Source organism: Microtus pennsylvanicus, chromosome 4, assembly GCF_037038515.1.
Source record: "Microtus pennsylvanicus isolate mMicPen1 chromosome 4, mMicPen1.hap1, whole genome shotgun sequence".
Taxonomy (NCBI): Eukaryota; Metazoa; Chordata; class Mammalia; order Rodentia; family Cricetidae; genus Microtus; species Microtus pennsylvanicus.
In genome coordinates this window covers 131,872,340-131,893,119 of record NC_134582.1, presented here as the reverse complement: position 1 = coordinate 131,893,119, position 20,780 = coordinate 131,872,340, and the positions used below count along the sequence as shown (strand labels likewise).

Below are 20,780 nucleotides of genomic sequence, written 5' to 3'. Positions count from 1 at the left end.
GATTGGTTGATGTATTTCCCCGTATTTGGCTTGAAAAGCTAATATTAATTATATTTTCAATCTGGGTTCTGGGTTAGGCAAGAATTCAAAATGCAGAGACTGTCCACATTGGCGGTAGGCAAATCCGTTTTTCTGGAAATTCATAGGGTGGTAAATATTTCAGATATTGAGAGCTATAGGTTCTCTGTCATCACTATTCAATTCTGCCTTTATAGTGCTACACAATCTCATGGTCATCGATAATACAAAGTACTGAACCCGAAGATGTCCAATAAAACAGCTTTTAGAAAGCAGGCAGGTGTGGATCTGGGCAAAGGTAGGCGGATTTCCTGGTAACTGGTGTCAGCTGTCACCCTGAATCTGCATTTCATCGACAGAAGGTGATTTCCCTCATGCTATGCCAAGGTCTATTCAAACACCACCACATCCCTGGTAGCTTCCAGGCACGTGGGAGGATCCATCCTAGCTGCTCCGTTTGCAAACTTTTTGAAGCAGGTCCTTTCTCCTCTCCTCTTCAGCTCTCTAGGTCCTAGCTGGGGGACCCCAGCAACGCAGCAGAGTCTCAGTGTAATTGGGCAGGTCGCATTGGGCTTCCGAAGAGCTACGGGCGCACTCAGGCGAAGGTGAGAGCGCCGAAAAGTTGGAGCCCAATCAGCGCAGAGTTGAGAGCTCGTGCCCCAACCTTCAGGTGACCCCGCGTGGCGGTGGTGGCGGCGGCGGCGGCAGGAGGCAGAAGCGGCAGCGGCTGCAGCGACCAGAGCCCGCAGCGCCTGGGAGCGCCTCCGGGAGGACAGGCGGCGAGCTCGGAGGATCGTCATCGGCTTAGCCGATCGCGAGCTTTGGCGGCCAGTGGCTGGCTTGGAAGAAGTGAACGAGCCGGGGCGCTGCTTCCTCGGCTCAGTGCTCGGCAACCCTGTTGCAGGCTGGGCTCGGGGCAGTCCCCGAGAGTACGGGCCCGCGCCACCGCCTTTGAACGCTGGGGGTGTGCGTGGCAGCGGCCGCGGTGGCGGCGGCGGCGGCCGCAGCGGCCGGAGCGGCGAGTCGATGCCGCCCGCGCTGCGCTTCGCCCAAGCAGCTTTGGCTGCGAGGGCGCCAGTGGCTCAAGATGAGACCAGGCTGCACGCTGCTCGCCTTGGTAGCCAGCCTGATGCTGTTGCTCCTGCTGCGTCCGCTCTGGCGCCCTCCGGACACGCCCGCCCGCTCCAGGTAATTCCCCGGCATCAGCTCTCCCCACCTGCAAGGTCCCTCGCACCCACGCTTCGCCGCGCTGGGCTCTGCTTCCCGGGGAGCCCCGGCTCAGATTTGTGTGACTGGCTGCTCGCTCGCAGACTTTTGGCCAAAAGGCTCCTTGAGGGTGGGGTAGGGCTAGGGGGCCTGAAAAAAGACAGTTAGCTGGATGTCATGATGTGAAGTGGAAAGGGACCCATCCGGGTTGGGAGGGCTTCAGACAGCGTCTCTGTGGGCGAGGGAGCTGTGGAGCGGAACCTGCCGTCGAGGTTTCCCGCCAGGCTCTAGGACTCCCCCATTCTGATCCCTGTTTTCTTGTCTTAAGGGTTTTTTTTTTCCTTCCTAACTCCAAGATTGGGGATCCATCCCAGGAGTCGGGGTGCTCAAAGATGCCATGGTTGTTTGGAATGTCGAACCTGCCAGTCAGTGGCTCCCAAGGCGGTATAATAACTTAGTTTTCTCACTGGCTGTGCAGGCTGTTGGTGGAGAAAAGCAGAGAGATCACCCCCGGCACCTCGGTAACGCTGAGGACGCTCAGGAGCCCGGTCACCTCAGTACCTCACACCAGGAACAGGTATCAGGGCTCTTAGGGGCGGGTGAGCAAGGACTGGGCAAGGCTACACCAGTGGGATTCGCTTGAGTGGTCTGCCTGGGACCACACTACTGAGGGGTGTGTGTGTGTGTGTGTGTGTGTGTGTGTGTGTGTGTGTGTGTGTGTGTGTGAGAGAGAGAGAGAGAGAGAGAGAGAGAGAGAGAGAGAGAGAGAGAATCCATGCACGTCAATCTTTGAAAACCCATCCCTCCGTGTCAGGATTCTTTCAACCAAGACACTAAAAAACAGTCATACTTTGAAAGCTAGGTGCTGAATTCCGTTAGATAATGGTGTGTGGAAAACCCCAGAGAAATCACTTGCCTGTCTTCACTGAGGGGTTTGGTTGGTGTGCTGTTTTCTGTGCTTTAAAATGCATCTGTGTTCAGGTTCAGGCTTGGAGAAATGCAGTTTTCCTGTGTGTTGTGAATGTGTTTGTCCAGGGCAAATGAGGACTTAATTTTTCTCCTTATTGTATAAATATATTTTATGTACAGTAATTATTGGATCTTTAATTTTTATGGTTATAGAAACAGTACAACTTCATGCATAAAGGCATAAAGGAAATATATAAAAGAAATGAATATTTCAGATATTTTCAGGTTGGAAGTGGTTTATTCTTTGCTCCTATGGTGTCTACTTCCTACATATAAAAAGTACGTGTGAGATTGTGCTTTGCAATTTGTGCCTCGTCCTTTGCCTTAAAGGATCATAGACCCAGACACGATTTTGCTGCCCCTGCCCCCCACCCAACGCTGTTTGTTACTATTCACCGGATTAATATTCTGTAGTCGACTTAAAAACTTTCGTCTTTACTCACTTAAAGGCTTCCCTAGTTTCACGTTGTTTTGTTGGCTAGGAGACAGTCTATTCAATCCATCCTTGTATGTAAATCTTCATCTTCATTTCAGAGTCGTTTGAGGACAGACAGAAAGGTAGATCACCGGGGCAAAGTGAACGTGCATTTGTCGGTCCATATCACGTTTCTTTCCAGTTGCTTCCTGGAAAGTCTGCATCAGTTTCTGCGTCCACGAGCCGAACGCGCTGTGCCCCACTCTGCTTTGCTATTACGGTGGCGATTGTGTATATTGTCCCCCTTTTTCTTTCCGTCTCTTTTCCTCTTCATCCTCTTGTGTATTCTTGGCTCTTGGGTCCACCTTAATCTTCTGATTGCATGAGTGGGCATGCCTTCCCTCAAGGCTCTGGGCCTGATCCTCAGAAAGATCTGGAAGTACCTAAAAGAAACTCTCTGGTGGGGAGGAACTATTACAGTCTGCCGTAGACACGTGACTTGAATCCATAGTCTGTTAGGGGCATAGGAAATCCTGGAGTAAGGAAACTTGAGAAAAACACTGCTATGGAGCTCGATTTTGGTCAACTTTATTCACATAGAAGGTGAAACTTTCCCTATGAACTGAGGTGGGGCAGGCCTTCAGTCTGCAAGTCATTCAGCTACTGCTTGTCCTGGGTCTTCCCTCTGAAAAGTTCAAAAGCATGTATGTGCTCCTGCAGTTGTCCGGGCCCTGGTTTTTCCTGAGGCCACGGATGGATTTTTATTTCTTTGGCATCCTTCTCTTCTATTTGGCATACTTCTTGAACTAATATAGGTAATTCATATTTTTATTGAATGTGGTCCATTTTATTAAGATTCTTTCATTTAAGCCAGACTGCTGTGTTTGTAAAATGCCTCTTTGTCCTTTGATCTATTTTATATCTTTCTCATTCATGATTTTTATTATTCATGGAGCGGGGAAGCAACTTTCAATTCACTACTGCTTGGCTATATAGAGAAATTGCTATTTCTTCATTTCTCGGTGGCTGGTCGGTTCTTCCTTATTACTGATGTTAGCAATAATAAGACTAGCCAATATGCCATGAATGCTTCTTGTGCAGCAGACACTGACCTAAGCATTTTATATTCATTAACTCATCTATGCCTTCAAAATGCTAAAAGAAATGGTGATCCTCATTTTAAAAAGATTGAGAAATTGAAACATACAAATTAATTTCCTGATGTCATAGAGTTGTGCACTCAAACCCAGGCCACATGGAGAAAAAAAGCCCATCCTCAAACTCACTCCTGTGTGTGTTTTCTAGAGGTGCTAGGCTGGGCAAAGTGGTGTGTGTGTGTGTGTGTGTGTGTGTGTGTGTGTGTGTGTGTGCACGCACATGCGTGCTTATGACAATTTAAGTATCTCATTGTGATGGCGTCTGTTCTCTCTTGAAATACATCCTCAGCATGAAAGGACCAATATCGACACAAGGCACCCCAAGACTATGTTCTTAACACAAAGGAGATTTATTTACCCTACAGAGACAAAGGGCAGGGAACAAGAGTCAAAGACGGGAGATACAGGAAGAGGGAGAAGAAGGGGAGGACTATTTGTCCCTCTGGTACAAAACGCTGCCTCTGGCTGAATAGAGAGGAGACAGTTATGGCCCTTAGGAAAATGGTGGTTTATAAAGTTTAAAACGAAAACCCCGTGCTAGGATGAGGTATTTAATTTGGATGGGATAGGTTAATTAGGGCATCAAAATGGGGGCTTTTGATTGCTGGACTTCAGTATTTTGATAACTGGACCTTGGTAGTCAGCCTCAGGAGAAGTAAGTAGCCACATAAGGGAGTCAACCTTTGTGACTAGCTTTAAAAATGTAACCTAATGGTTTTGAACAAGAGGAAAGAGGGGAAGGGCAAGGCCTTGCAGAGCTGTGTTTGCCATGCTCGGGCTTGCTAGACCCTGTCGCAGTGATTTTTATCATTGCTGGTCACTATAAGATGATATCTAGAGACAGGGCAGGGGCAATAGAGGCTGGAGTTCAGGAATATGATATGCCTTAACTCCTCTACATCCAAAGTAATGCCCTTTTTCTGTTTGATGATCAATCACCCAGTCCCTTTTCTACTACTTGGTGTCCTTCTTGCTGTCAGTGACAGTTATATAATACCAGCTTGTGGCCCCTTCTTTCTTTTTTGACATTCCCCTTGCTGGAGGCTCAGCAGCCGGAGAGCCTCCTGATGCGGTCTCTCCAGCATTTGTTGAAGATTTTCTTTCAGCTGTATTTTAGTCTGTCATTGGAACCTTGGCTTCTGTCACTCAGTTCCAGCGAGCTAGCACCATAGCCAAAACCGGGGGAGGTGGCAACCCTCTTCTGTCATTGTTACCTTGAACTTACCCAGGTATTGTCGTAACCGTAGTCCAACCTTTCTCTCATTAGTCCAGAACCCATGCCTGCCCTTTTTGCCCCAATGCAAATTCAGCCTTGATAAAGCAAAAGCTTTAATGGTAAGTTATGGGAAGAAAAGGGAGGGGCTGGGAAATGTCTTTCCATGAGGTCTTTGTATCGAAAGAGGTGAATGAGCGCCACCTGGACAATTCTCTGGAAACTGCGGCAAGATCTGTTGTCTGGCTCCCTTCAGTAAAAACTCCTCAGGTTCTTCATGTCCCCACAAGATATTTCCAATTGATGAGGAGAAGGCTAGGCATTAAAGACAGAAGAGAAAATATAATAAAAAATTTCAAAATATAACAATGAATTCTTTCTTTCTCACGTAAACTTTGTGAAGGTCTGTCCTTGGCTTTTGGGGTCATACAACGAGCTTCTAGACTTGTTTCTACTTGAACATCTTTGTGCTCTATTTTCTTTATGTTTAAAATTGTTATCCCTCTTTTCTAGTTTCTTGAAGTACAGGTTTGAGTTGTTATGTGCTTTTCCCTTTCCCCTTACAAACGAAATATTTAATACTATGAATTTTCCTTTGAATGCAGCTTTAGGCTTACTTCAAAAAATATTTTTACTTATAATATTATCAATTAATTTCATAGCTTCATGCATGTTAGGTTGAACCACTGAGCTATATTCTAGCCAAAGACTCATTTATTGAGTTTTAATTCATATTATTCAGACTTTAAATATATAATAATTATATTTATTATATATTGTGCATATTACAAATGCATATGTTCTAGGGACTTGAAGGATTGCTCAGTGGTTAAGAGCATGTACTGCTTTTGCAGAGGACCCGGTTGGGTTCTCAGCACCCATTTTAGGTGTTCCACAGCCACCTTTAACTTCAGCTTCTGGGAGATCTGGTGCTTCTGTAAGCTCCAGCACTCGCAAGCACAGACCCATGTACAGATCCCTGCGCCCCACACCACATAATTAAAACTAGTCAAGCAAATCTTAAATAGATTCTCAGTTGAGGATAAGAGCATTCGTTTGCAATAACATTTAAAACACTTCTGTTATCTCCTAGTTCTTTGTAGTATTAATTTAAAATTTTTAAGATGAGTTTTTCTTAAAAATTAATGTTTTTTTAAATCATATTACTTTCATCTTTATAAGAGAAATCTAGTAAACTTCTGCTGCAGTATCAATAAGTGATTTCCTAAATAGTCAATTATTAGAAATGAGAAAGTGAATGGTGAACTCAAACCTCTGTGACAGCTGAACTGGAGTTCCCAGAGTCCTTCACGGGAACTATCATATGCTCAGTGTGGTTTGGTACCCATTTGCAGCAGCCTTCACTGGGGCTTCAACATCAGTGGCGATCAACTGGGGTCCTATGACTTCCTTGAGCTTTCTGGTTTATTGGTGTCTGTCTTGGTCCACCCGAAGTATCTGGGTAAGGGATTTTCCAGAGTGTTGGGACTTCGCCTCTACCCTGCTGCTCACTCTAGTGACCTTTCTCTTTTGGTTATTGTGACCTTGTCTTATGCTTGGCTTGTGCCAGTTTGAGAACCAGAAGGAGGCAGAGTTCATAAGACATAGTTATGTTATTACCCTAGTCACATGGAGGACGAGACTTGGTCAGTCGTCCTCATCAACTTAGACTATAAAACCCAATATAGGCAAGTTCAGCAGAACCGCCATAAACGGGCTGCCCATGCATGCATTGCCAGGGCATAAATTTCATTTCTTTTTTTCTGTCACATGACCCTCAGGGGTATTTCTGAGAACTCTTATTACATGTTTTAAATGAATACACAGAAAAGAAAAATTCCCAGTCATTTCAACACCCAAAAGATAGCTACTACATATTTTGTTTCCTTCCCAATGTGTTTACATGAATATGTCTAGCAATTTTGCTGTATGTGTGTGTGCGTGAGTGTGTGTGTTTGGTATAGTGTGACATTAAACACATTGGAACTATCATGATATAATTATTTTTCTTCCACAACATATATATTATGCAGATATAGCATATTGAGGATATAATTACTTTTTTCCTACTTTTTGAGGCCCAGTAGTAAATGTAGAGATGTTTCATTAATGTGCTTGTTTTGTCCTTTTGCCATGTGGGTTATTTATCATCTTTGATTTTGGCATGTACCTTGAGTGTGTTTAGGCCTCTGATTATTTGGCTAACATCCTAGAAGCAGAGGTGCCTCATTGCAGAGCATCTGAAACGCTGCTGTGATTTACCCGCCAATCTTTCGTAATGGCACTCCTAATTTTAGCAGTGTGCAAGAGGGACAGCTGACCCTAACTTTGAAGTAGTTTGGACCTTTCTTCCATTTTTAAAATTTCATCCTTAAGAAGCAAAATTGATGCTTTAATCTGTATCTGTTTACTCATTGTGCTGGATTTCGGACATTTATGTATTTTCTTTTTTAAATTGACAATTTAACACCAACTATATTTCCATTGTTGTTCTGTTTTTCTTTCTTATTTGTGAGAAGTTGATGTATATCGCGAGATAAGATTTATGCTCTATAAATAATGTGACTCCTAGCTTTTATTAACATGTAATTGTTATCGCTGTTACTTCATCCTGTAGATGTTTTCATTCTTCCTGTTGCCGTGTCCCTCATCTTTACCTTCTCTTCGACACTAAACTCTGTAGCTCTAGTTTTAAGTGGCTTCATTTGAGCATACTTAAACTGATCTATGAGAGCTAGTTTTAGAATCAACATAAGACATGGGATTTTTAGTGTTGCTGTTATTTACATAAATGCTTTCTTCTTTGAAAATTATTTTCTAATTTAAATCCAGTTAATGAATGCCTGAATTATGTCATCTTAAATAATGCTTTCCCTTTTTCTTCTTTGTTTTTATTTCTTTCTTGGTCAGCTGGTCAAGCCTTCCAACACCTTTAGTCACGGGGTGTACCCGTCAATCTCCCCGAAACCCAGTACTCAGTTCCTGGATAGCAATTTCACTTCATTTCTTTCTCCCCCCTTATAGTTGGTTATTGTTTTGGAATTTAAGGCTGTGTGAATGCTCGGCAAGCTCTCTTGCCACTTTTTCTTTTAAAACCAAAAAAAGAACCTTTTCTAAAGGTTTGTAGACATTGTTTAATATTTTCTGACTTTTATAGCTCTGAGAGAGCTGGGCGATCCTGACAAGAAACCCTACAGGCTGCCTGTTGTGCAAGCACGGGGATCAGAGTCCGGGTCTCCAGACCTCACAGGCCAGATGGGCATGTGGCTGTCTGCCTCGACTGCAGTTTTCAGAAGGAAGAGCCAGGGAATTCCCAGGTCAAGCTGAGTGGACAGTCTAGCTGAATTGGTGAGCTTTGGTCTCAATTGAGAAGTCCTTCTTTAATGAATGAGGAGTAGAGTTCTTGAGGAAGGTTCTGGATTTCAACTTCAGGCCTTCGCTTGCATGTACACACACTCCGGTCCCCTACTCACACAGAAACACACCCACCATGCAGACACATGAGCAAACAAACAAAGCCCAAACTCACAAGCCAGATGTGGTATCACACCTGTAATCCAGCACTTGGGAAGGGAGACAGGAGGATCCTGTTAAAGTCCAGCCTGGGCTACAAGAGACTGGTTCAAACACCAAAGGCACAACAAAACAAAGCAAGCAAACAAACAAACAAAAAACCAAAACCCCAGATCTTTCACAGTGATATGTTTACACTGTAGTTTTTTCTTTAGATTAATGTTGTCTGTCTCCTTAGGCATCCGGTTAACTAATTTAAAATTAGGGGGGAAAAACCCTTGCAATTCCGTGTGTGATTGTTTCAGGCATTCCCCTGTGTGCTTGAGCTGTGTGGTGCAGTGTGGTGCAGTGCGGTGCAGTGTGGTGCGGTGCAGTGTGGTGCAGTGTGGTGTGGTGCAGTGTGGTGTGGTGCAGTGTGGTGTGGTGCAGTGTGGTGTGGTGCAGTGTGGTGCAGTGTGGTGTGGTGCAGTGTGGTGTGGTGCAGTGTGGTGCAGTGTGGTGTGGTGCAGTGTGGTGTGGTGCAGTGTGGTGCAGTGTGGTGCAGTGTGGTGCAGTGGTGTGGTGCAGTGTGGTGCAGTGTGGTGCAGTGCGGTGCGGTGTGGTGCAGTGCGGTGCAGTGTGGTGCGGTGTGGTGTGGTGCAGTGTGGTGCAGTGCGGTGCAGTGTGGTGCAGTGCGGTGCGGTGTGGTGCAGTGTGGTGCAGTGCGGTGCAGTGTGGTGTGGTGCAGTGCGGTGCAGTGCGGTGCGGTGTGGTGCAGTGTGGTGTGGTGCAGTGTGGTGCAGTGCGGTGCAGTGTGGTGCAGTGCGGTGCGGTGTGGTGCAGTGTGGTGCGGTGTGGTGCAGTGCGGTGCAGTGCGGTGCGGTGTGGTGCAGTGTGGTGTGGTGCGGTGTGGTGCAGTGTGGTGCAGTGTGGTGCAGTGTGGTGCAGTGTGGTGTGGTGCGGTGTGGTGTGGTGTGGTGCAGTGTGGTGTGGTGCAGTGTGGGTGCGGTGTGGTGTGGTGCAGTGTGGTGTGGTGCAGTGTGGTGTGGTGCAGTGTGGGTGCGGTGTGGTGTGGTGCAGTGTGGTGTGGTGTGGTGTGGTGTGGTGTGGTGCAGTGTGGTGTGGTGCAGTGTGGTGTGGTGTGGTGTGGTGCAGTGTGGTGCAGTGTGGTGCGGTGTGGTGTGGTGCAGTGGTGTGGTGCAGTGTGGTGCAGTGCAGTGTGGTGCAGTGTGGTGCAGTGTGGTGCAGTGCAGTGTGGTGCAGTGTGGTGCAGTGTGGTGTGGTGCAGTGTGGTGCAGTGTGGTGCAGTGTGGTGCGGTGTGGTGTGGTGTGGTGCGGTGTGGTGTGGTGCAGTGTGGGTGCGGTGCAGTGTGGTGTGGTGCAGTGTGGTGCAGTGTGGTGCAGTGTGGTGCAGTGTGGTGCAGTGTGGTGTGGTGCAGTGTGGTGCAGTGTGGTGTGGTGCGGTGTGGTGTGGTGTGGTGCAGTGTGGTGTGGTGCAGTGTGGTGCAGTGTGGTGCAGTGTGGTGCGGTGTGGTGTGGTGTGATGCAGTGCTGTGCAGTGTGGTGCAGTGTGGTGCAGTGTGGTGTGGTGTGGTGCAGTGTGGTGTGGTGCAGTGTGGTGCAGTGTGGTGCAGTGGTGTGGTGCGGTGTGGTGTGGTGCAGTGTGGTGTGGTGTGGTGTGGTGCGGTGTGGTGTGGTGCAGTGTGGTGTGGTGTGGTGCGGTGCAGTGTGGTGCAGTGTGGTGTGGTGCAGTGTGGTGCAGTGTGGTGTGGTGCAGTGTGGTGCAGTGTGGTGTGGTGTGGTGTGGTGCAGTGTGGTGCAGTGTGGTGCAGTGTGGTGCAGTGTGGTGCAGTGTGGTGTGGTGCAGTGTGGTGCGGTGCAGTGTGGTGTGGTGTGGTGTGGTGCAGTGTGGTGCAGTGTGGTGCAGTGTGGTGCAGTGTGGTGCAGTGTGGTGCGGTGTGGTGTGGTGCAGTGTGGTGCAGTGTGGTGCAGTGTGGTGCGGTGTGGTGTGGTGCAGTGTGGTGTGGTGCAGTGTGGTGCGGTGTGGTGTGGTGCAGTGTGGTGTGGTGCAGTGTGGTGCAGTGTGGTGTGGTGCAGTGTGGTGTGGTGCAGTGTGGTGTGGTGCAGTGTGGTGCAGTGTGGTGCAGTGTGGTGCGGTGTGGTGTGGTGCAGTGTGGTGCGGTGCAGTGTGGTGTGGTGCAGTGTGGTGTGGTGTGGTGTGGTGCAGTGTGGTGCAGTGTGGTGCAGTGTGGTGCAGTGTGGTGCAGTGTGGTGTGGTGCAGTGTGGTGCAGTGTGGTGCAGTGTGGTGTGGTGCAGTGTGGTGCGGTGTGGTGTGGTGCAGTGTGGTGCAGTGTGGTGCAGTGTGGTGTGGTGCAGTGTGGTGCGGTGTGGTGTGGTGCAGTGTGGTGCAGTGTGGTGTGGTGCAGTGTGGTGCAGTGTGGTGCAGTGTGGTGCAGTGTGGTGTGGTGCGGTGTGGTGTGGTGTGGTGCAGTGTGGTGTGGTGCAGTGTGGTGTGGTGCAGTGTGGTGCAGTGTGGTGCAGTGTGGTGCAGTGTGGTGCAGTGTGGTGTGGTGTGGTGCAGTGTGGTGCGGTGCAGTGTGGTGTGGTGCAGTGTGGTGTGGTGCAGTGTGGTGTGGTGCAGTGTGGTGTGGTGCGGTGTGGTGTGGTGTGGTGCAGTGTGGTGTGGTGCAGTGTGGTGCAGTGTGGTGTGGTGCAGTGTGGTGCGGTGCAGTGTGGTGTGGTGCAGTGTGGTGTGGTGCGGTGTGGTGTGGTGTGGTGCAGTGTGGTGTGGTGCAGTGTGGTGCGGTGTGGTGCAGTGTGGTGCAGTGTGGTGCAGTGTGGTGTGGTGCAGTGTGGTGCAGTGTGGTGCAGTGTGGTGTGGTGCAGTGTGGTGCGGTGTGGTGTGGTGCAGTGTGGTGTGGTGCAGTGTGGTGTGGTGCGATGTGGTGCAGTGTGGTGTGGTGCAGTGTGGTGTGGTGCAGTGTGGTGCAGTGTGGTGCAGTGTGGTGCAGTGTGGTGCAGTGTGGTGTGGTGTGGTGCAGTGTGGTGTGGTGCAGTGTGGTGTGGTGCAGTGTGGTGCGGTGTGGTGCGGTGTGGTGTGGTGCAGTGTGGTGCGGTGCAGTGTGGTGTGGTGTGGTGCAGTGTGGTGTGGTGCAGTGTGGTGCGGTGTGGTGCAGTGTGGTGTGGTGCAGTGTGGTGCGGTGTGGTGCGGTGCAGTGTGGTGCAGTGTGGTGTGGTGTGGTGTGGTGCAGTGTGGTGCAGTGTGGTGCAGTGTGGTGCGGTGCAGTGTGGTGTGGTGCAGTGTGGTGTGGTGTGGTGTGGTGCAGTGTGGTGCAGTGTGGTGCAGTGTGGTGCAGTGTGGTGCAGTGTGGTGCAGTGTGGTGCAGTGTGGTGCGGTGCAGTGTGGTGTGGTGCAGTGTGGTGTGGTGCAGTGTGGTGCGGTGTGGTGTGGTGCAGTGTGGTGTGGTGCAGTGTGGTGTGGTGCAGTGTGGTGTGGTGTGGTGCGGTGTGGTGTGGTGCAGTGTGGTGCGGTGTGGTGCAGTGTGGTGTGGTGCAGTGTGGTGCAGTGTGGTGTGGTGCAGTGTGGTGCGGTGTGGTGCAGTGTGGTGTGGTGTGATGCAGTGCTGTGCAGTGTGGTGCAGTGTGGTGCAGCTCATCATTTTCTGCCCCCTCTATCTGCCATTGGTTTCTGCTCCGTGAGGGTCCCTTGACATCTCCTTCCCATGTCTGCTTTTTTTGCCCTTTGCCATGCCTCCAGGGATGGGTCTCCTACGTGTTCTCAGTGCTACTGAATTATTAATCCATAACATCAACTCTCATTTTTCTCCCATCTAAATTAGTAAATGGATTACATTTTTGTTCTTTATTACTTTTCCCTTTGTGCTGTATCATAACCACCAGTTTTGTCACAGAAAGCTTGTCTTCTTCTTCTTTTTTCTTAAAATATTATTTATGTGTGTGTGTTCATTTGTGTTTGTGTTTGCATATGTGTGTGCAAGTGTGTGTGGGATCCAGAGGTTGGTGTGTGGTGTCTCCCTCAGTCACTCCCCATCTGAGTTTTTGAGGCAGGGTCTCTAGCTGAAGCTGGAGTTCACTGATTCAGTTAGGCTGGCTGCCCAGTGAGCGGAGAGAGTCTTCCCGCCTCTGCTTTCTCACTGTCATTTCAGGCACACACTGTCCTACCCAGCCCAGGGTGTGCTGAAGACCAGGCTCTTGCAATGCTTTATAGGCTGAGCTCCCCCGCATAGCCCTTACTTTTGTGTGTACTTGGATTTATTGAGAACGTGAAACACCGGCTTTCTAAATGTTCCTTCTGTTTCTCACAGGAAATAGTTTTCAAAAGTTTGACTTTCCCAGCAGTTTAAAATCATCTGCCTGTCCCTACAATGTAGTTTTAGGATTTTGTGGTATTTTTTAATATATTGTTTGTAGTTGCAATGGTCTGTTCCTACAATGTAGTTTTAGGATTTTGCAGTAACTTTTAATTGTTTGTTTTTAGTTTATGTGTCCCCAAAGGAGGAAGCCTTTCCCTGTCATTCTGTCACCAGGCCAGAGAGATTAGGGCCTCTTGCTCTTAATCAAGAGCCCTCTTCTTATTGCATATACCAATGCAAGTTAGAGCCACAAACCTTTCCAATAGAATTCTAAATTTTAAAAGTGTGAATTTGAAAAATACAACGAAATAATTTGCTAATTATGAGCTTGTAAATTCTAGAGCCCAACACTGCATTTTATAGTCATGTTTTGGCTCTAAGGCCTGTCACATGCATGTATTCCTGCATGATCCCAGATACCTGCTGCTGCCAGGAATGATGCACGATAAATATCACTTAAATCCTGATTGGACTCAACTCATCCAGTTCTGTGTGTATCTGACAGCACCCTCACATGCCAGGTATAATAACTGGTGGTTTTCCTATCTAATTCTTTCCCTGACTTTATTTTTGTATAAATAATGTAATATATAATAACAACATTATAACATTAATATAATTAATATATAACATAATATGTTATAATTGTGGCATGCTCTCAAGGGGATATAGAAAGAGAGCAAGGAGTGACCGTTTGCTCTGGTTAGTTCTCAAACAGCCCTTTTCCTGCTGCAGGAAGCATATCCCTCCTTGCGTGGGAGAAGTGACCCAACTTTCTGGTTTGGGCAGAAAAGCAAGGCCGACAGTGGGTGGGAAATGTATCTCAGCCTCTCTAGCATTTTTCTCTGGACTCGCTCTGTTTCACAGGTGAAATTTACACCTCCTGCTGGCACTTCCCTCGTGTGCCTCATCCCCACAGCTCATGAACAGACTAGCATGTGTTCTCCCCAAAGGAAATGCATCTCCAAAGCAGCTGAGAGTTGCCACCCATCATTGGGGTTGTCATTTTGGGTAGACTTGTGCATCTTCTAGAGAATGGAAACGGTTTGGGAGAGGAGAAAAAAATCGCTAACCGTCTACCCTCTATTGTTGTATCCTGAAAATTGTAATACTGTTTGCTTTGACAGTTTATCGTATATTTTCAAACTGGCATCATAACTGCAGGCTGTAGAACACTCAAGACAAGCATGAACTAGAAGGCGGAGGCAGGAGCCTGCCACTAAGCATCACTCTGCCCTACCTCACAGACAGATGAAGGCTGCTCAATTTCACTTTCAAGAACAGCAAAGCTTTTTCACTTCTGTGTCTTTGCTTCTTTGCTATGAGAAGCAAAGATACAAATGTGCTCTAGTTTTTAAAATTCAGCATGTTTTAAAGTTTCCTTGTGTCTGGCTTCTGAAATCTTTTAAAAGAAGGCTTGGGGTCTTGCATTTTGCCTCCTTGTCTTCTTGTTCTCTTCTCAATTTTACCTTCCTCCCATAAGTATCTCTTGCTTATTCCAGTTTGAATGTGACTTTCACCGTGCCCTCGAGTCAGACATCTTCTTTCATGTCCGTCCTTAGACCTCTGTGTCTCTATATTATGCGGTCCTGTTTTGCAAAAGCTTCGGATCATGTATCCCAGGAAGCTGGCCCAGACAGGCTTTAGAGCTTGGGCTGCCCTCCTTCCTGGCTTCTCTCTGGGTTTGTTCACCCATGGCAGGAGTGCCAGAGGAGCTTTAGGGAGGCATGTTCTGCTGTTTTCTCCTTTGTCAGGTGGGTGGATGTAGAGAGAGAGTTCCTGAAGAAATGGGATCTCTGTGACCATCTGTCCATAGAGGCTGTTGGAGTCGAAAGTACGAACTTTATGGAAACTTCATTATAATTGTCCCTTGGTGTCCAAGGGAAATGTGTTCCTAGAAACCCAGTGAATATCATCATCCAGATGCTCAAGTTGCTTATACAGAAGTGTAATGTTTGTGCACAGTGTATGCCTAGCTTCTGCATAGCTAAACCACCCCACCATGACTCGAGAGTGTGCAATGCAGTGCAGATGCCGTGTGCAGTTGTTACACTGAGTTGCCTAGAGAATATTGACAAGAAAAATCCCTGACATTTAATATAGGCCCATCCCTCCTCACCCCTTTATGGTGTGTGTGTGTGTGTGTGTGTGTGTGTGTGTGTGTGTAAGTACACTTGATGCATTGTACACATGGAAGGAAGAAGACAGCCTTGAGTATAACTCTCCACTTTTCACCTTTATTTGAAAGTGTCATTCTTGCTGTTTTTCTACTATACATGTGAGGCTGGCCTGTTAGCTGCTGGGGCTTCTGTCCCTAGCTTTCATCTCCCCAAAGGAGTGTGGGATTGCAGATGCACATGCTCTGTATCTGGATTTTGTGGGAGCTCTAGAGACTTAGACTCAGGTTCTTACTCAATGTAGCAAGTGTTTTTATTCATCCCCAAGTGAGCCCCCATCCCCAGCTCTCCCACAGATAGTTTCTCTTTGTGGTTGGTGGGGCTCCTAGGAACCCACAGATAGGCAGGGCCGACTGCACTGACCGACTGTGCTGCTTTCAGCACGGGCACTGCGATGCTTTCCCACGACTTGAAAACAGTTTGTCATCAGACAGTTCCGTTCACGTGAGTGGCAGAGCTGCGGCTATTAAACGTCCCTGTTATTAATTTAAACTGACTGTGTTCTGTGGTTGTGTTCCTTAGTTCACTGGGCCATTAACTGTCACTTCCTTGAACTAACAGGGATTGAGATGAGTTTGAAAGACTAAAATCCCTAGTTACCTGTGAGTCATGAAAGAGCTTTCTTGGATGGATAGGAGGTTGAGGGAAGTACAGACATGTTGAAAGATTATTGGCTGACAGCAGAGGTAATGAACAGAGTCCTGGGCACTGACAAAGAACTTGAAGAGAAGAAAGGAAAGAAATGTGTATTAGGGCAATGATTATGTTTTGTCGATTTTTAGGTACTATGGGCATGGGTACCTCATTTGTGGTACTTAGGTACCTCATTTGAAGCAGAAAGAGAACCCCCTGCCAGAGTCCCTGAGGTTTGCGGGATAAAGGGCAGAGAAGGACTCTTCTTCTTGATGTCTTGTTTTATGGTCTCATCTGTCCTTATGATGGTGAGTTAGCCTTCTGTTGTTGGCAAAATAGCTGAGAAAAACAACATAAAAGAGGAACGACTTCTCAGCTCACGATTCGGAGGGTTCAGTACACAGTCAGCTTGGCTCTACTCTTCTGGGCCTGACATAGAAGCATGGTGGAGATCTGGTGAGGTGTAGCTGTTCAGCTCATGGCAGCCACAAAGAACAGAGTCACAGAGGAAAATCTTGGGAAAATATGGATGTTTCAAAGGTTTGCCCCTTAGTGATCTGCTTCCTCCAGCAGGGTCCACCTTCTACCTGTCCATTTTATGATGCCTTAATCCCCTCATGATCCAGTCATGTCTCAAAAGTCCATGGGCTGACAATCAGGTCCTAAATATAGAAGCCTTTGGGAATAGTTTTGATTCAAACAACTGAGATGGCTGTTCTGAAGTGTGCTAATTGTTACACTCTTAGGATGTTGGCCTGCCAAGACCCTTAAGTCTGCCTTTGCTGTACTTTTACATTTCTTAAAAAAACAAAATGATTTTCACCAAGCACCGTGAATGATTTATACAGGCTCCAGATACTCTGTCAGTAATTCTTGGGAACATTCATATCCATGACTATAATTATTTCTGAAGATAATTTTGTAGGGCACAACCTCTTCCTCTGCAGTGGTTGTAAGGTAATTGTGTTATCTTACCTTGCTAGTTAGTTGTCATTGTAAAGTACACCATAATTTTTTAACATATAATTTTTTAAGCTATAAAATTCCATGAAATTGAGGTCAGATCATTAATTTTGCAAATGATTAAAGTCTTTCACTGGTTTCTGGACCCTTAGTTGGGGCACAGGTGACTCCTTCCCATGATAGCTTGTGGAAGATGTAGGATTTTGTATATTCCTTTTTGAGATTATATATATATATATACATATATATATATCAAATATATATGTATATATAATCTATCTATCTATTGAGATTATACATTTTTGGAATATAATACATAATTACCAAACTTGCTGTTATGGTATCTTTTTTAATGTACATTTATATGTGTGTGTGCATACAGATGTGTGAAGGCATACAGGCATGAACTGCACATGAAGACCAGAAATTAACATCAGACATCTTCCTCAACTGCTTTCTACCTTAGCTTTTGAGATAGGGTGTCTCGCTGAACCTCGAGCTCACTGATTTGACTTGTCTGAATGGCCAGAAGCCAGAGATCTCCTCCCATTTCCAACTAAGCACTGTGATTAAACACATAAGCTGCTGTGCCTGGCTTTTATGCATAGCTGCCAGAGACTCAGATCCACAAGCCGTGCAACAAGGGCTTTACTGACCAAGCAGTCTCTGCCACCCTGATAATGCCTTTTGTGCTTTTTTATGTTGAGAGAATGAAATATGTTCCTATTTGTAAACATAGTCTTACTATTTGCACATTAATCTTATGGACGTATTTTTGTGTTTTTGACTTGAGAATTCACTCAATACTCATGATTCTTTGGGGGATGCCAAAGTACTGCTCATGTTTGAGGAATGCTCTTCGTGCGGCAGACAGTGATACTGTGTAGTCTTTACCAAGTTCACCTCTCTCATCACTGTGTCTCTTCTCTGATCTACAACAGCAGCATGCTGGAATTTGTCCCGTTGCTTCATCTTCATAATGGACTTAAATCTTTATCACTCAATGATACAAGACAGAGACGTGATGAGAGTTACATGGCAAAATAGGGTTGCCAAGAAAACCAGGTTTCTAGTTTGCATGTGAGTATAATAACTTCATAGTTGCTGGAGAGGCTGAATCAATCCCTGGAAGTTCAGACTCATACCTAGGAGGCTGGGGAGATTGCCCTCTGGGTAAATCACTGGCATGCGAGCATAAGGACTGGGGAGCCCCAGAAGCTATGTAAACTCCAGGCAAAGGTGGCAGCTGCCTGTAATCCATTATTCAGGGGGCAGAAACAGAGGGTCCTTGGGGCAAGCAGGCTAGCTAGACTAGTCAGAACCTGAAGTCAGCTGGAGACCCCACCTCTATAAACAAAGTGAAGAAGAAAGGAGAAAGGTACTAAGGTCTACTTTAAACCTTTACACAATGCACACACATGTATAAATACACACACACCTGTATCCACGCACGTCCACACACTCATGAAAACACCTCATCTCTATAATAATTTCTTATGGGGAAACACACACACACACTCGTGGAATTTTTACATCACTTTGCCCTTTCTGTTCCCTTTAACCACAGTCTCAAATTGATGTCCTCATATATATTATATATGTGTACGTATGTGTGTATATACAAACTGCTAAGTCTGCTTAGTGCTGATATGTATCTAATTTCAGGGCTGACCACCCTGTATTGGATAACTAATTAGGGTGCTTATCCCTGGGAGAGATTAATTGTCCCTCTCGGCAGTCATTAGTTGCTTGTAGTTTTGTCTTGGAGTGGGAGCTCATGAAATTTTCTCCTTTTGAGTCTGCATGTTTGCTGTTATCATTGTTTGGTGTTGTAGGATATTATTTTAAGATGTGTCCTATTTGTTTATGGCCTGGAACATCTGTCGAATGATGCAAAGATGTGTTGTATTCTTTTATGCTGCATTTGTTTAACTCTGTGAAGCTGTGTTACTTAGTCCGTGAAAAACACCTGATTGGTCTAATAAAGAGGTGAATGGCCAATAGTAAGGCAGGAGAAAAGTGGGGATGCCAGGCAGAGAGAATAAATAGGAGAAATCTGGGAGAAGATAGAGAAGCAAGAGAAGGAGGTCACCAGGGGCCTGCCACCCAGCCACCCGGCTACCCAGCTTCATAGCAAGCTACAGAGTAAGAAGTAAAGAAAAGATATACAGAAATAGAAAAAGGTAAAAGCCCAGAGGCAAAAGATAGACAGGATAATTAGTCAAGAAAAGCTGGCTAGAAACAAGCTAAGCTAAGACAGAGCATTCATAAGAAATAATAAGTCTCCATGTGTATTTATTTGGGAGCTGGGTGGTGGACCCTCCTCCAAGAGCCAACAAGTAAAAGAGTAAAAACAACCAACTACAGTTCAGGTCTTGTTTCAGTAGTCATGTTATTGAACTGTCATGGGTGGAACTTCCCTTCCTTTCCTAGGAGGCACAATCTCACAGCTGATTTCTCTGTCCTCTGGTCCTTACAATCTTTCTATGACTTCTTTGGAAATGTCCCCTGATCCGTTGGTGCAGGAGTTGTGCTGCAGTTGATTTGTTGGGAACTGTGCCTTGCCCCCATGATCAGTTGATCTCTGCATTACGACCTGATTTTGTTTAATGTAAACGTCTCTGTTTGCTGGAAAGAGAAGCTTCTGTGCTGTGGGATGAGAGCCACACTTTTCTGTGAGCCGTGAGAAGTTTCCCCTCTGAGACCCATGACCTTTCTAACTGTGGCTAGCCTTGGCATGCTGGTCCTTGCTGTGGTCCATAGGCATCACAGCTGGATGGGGCCATTGTTTTCTTCCCACCGTTGGCATCTTGCACAGCACCTTCTTGTACTATGGAAACTGAATGGAAGGAAGGAGGCTTTTAGGTTAGATCCAGCTCAGATCTTTAGAATCTGATTTTGAAGGGTACAATGTCTTCAGCAAGAGGGGCTTACATTCAACAACAGGGAGGCAACCAAAGGCAAGAACAATAGCGTACATTGCTTCAGGAGTTTTTTGGTGAAGCCTCACCAACAACTCAACAGAGATTTCTCATGCTTAAATCTAGGGGCTTGGTTAGATAGTCTATGGCTCTTGAAGGAGTATTGTCAGCCCAAGTGGCATAATTTCATTTAAGGTATATAATACTTGTTTGTATTATATAACTTTAGATAACTATAAAATAATATGATTCCTTGAGACTTTATCAAATAGCTTTGTTTTTTCTTGTCCCTCCTTTCTCTGTCTCCTTCTGTATTGACTTGATCCCTTCCTCCCCAACTAAAGCTTTCCCCCATGGTTTTCCCATCTCCTCTTAAAAAAAAAACTTTAGAGACTAGCAATCAATTAGTGTGTTAGCCTTACTTGCTTCAGTTGAGTTTTGAACTCTCTGAGAAGCCACATATCACTAGAAACTTTTAGTTGAAATATAACTTTAGATAAATAATGATGAAGAATGCATCTTCAGAGAAAAATGTCTGTGTTACTCTGGTTTATGCTGGGCTGCTGGTAGAATACTATTTCTAACCAAAATGACATATTTTAAACTAGAAAGTATCCACATAAACTTTTTGATTTTATAGTATATCATTACTGCATGTTCACTGCTCATACACATTTTAACCTTAGACTATTTTCTTATGAAAAGTTGAACCCTGAAAATAATCTTGATTTTATAATATTTTAAATACTGTATAAGACTTTCTCCATTTCTTAAATATTTTGCTAATTTTTATTTTAAGTGCATTGGTTTTTTATCTGCAAGTGTGTCTATGTGAGAGTGTCAGATCCCCTAGAACTGGAGTTACAGACAGTTGAAAACTGCCATGTGGGTGCTGGGAATTTGTAGTGATGAGGCAAGCGAGGTTCCTCTGCTGCCTGGCTAGCATTACCCAAAATAATTACACAGAAACTGTATTCATTTAAAACACTGCCTGGCCCATTATCTCTAGCCTCTTCTTGGCTAACTCTCACATCTTAATTAACCCATTTCTAATAAATCTGTGTATCGCCACATGACTGTGGCTTACTGGCAAGATTCTAGCCTACGTCCGTCTTGGGCTGGAGAGCCATGGCATCTGCCTCACTGCCGTCTACCCAGCACCCTGTTCTGTCTACTCCGCCTACCTAATTTTCTGTCCTATGAAAAGGCCAAGGCAGTTTCTTTATTTAACCAATAAAATCA

General features: G+C 46.0%; 1 protein-coding gene across 1 annotated transcript in view; it reads left to right on the top strand.

Annotated features, from left to right (window-relative positions):
* The first annotated feature begins 986 nt into the window (after window positions 1-986).
* The window catches only part of St8sia6 (ST8 alpha-N-acetyl-neuraminide alpha-2,8-sialyltransferase 6), a 138,689-nt gene continuing 118,895 nt past the window's right edge, over window positions 987-20,780 (top strand). The window contains exons 1-2 of the mRNA XM_075970529.1: window positions 987-1,206; window positions 1,703-1,801. Of these exons, the coding sequence (XP_075826644.1) occupies window positions 1,106-1,206; window positions 1,703-1,801 (200 nt within the window). The 5' untranslated portion in view covers window positions 987-1,105. The remainder of the gene's footprint in view (window positions 1,207-1,702; window positions 1,802-20,780) is intronic.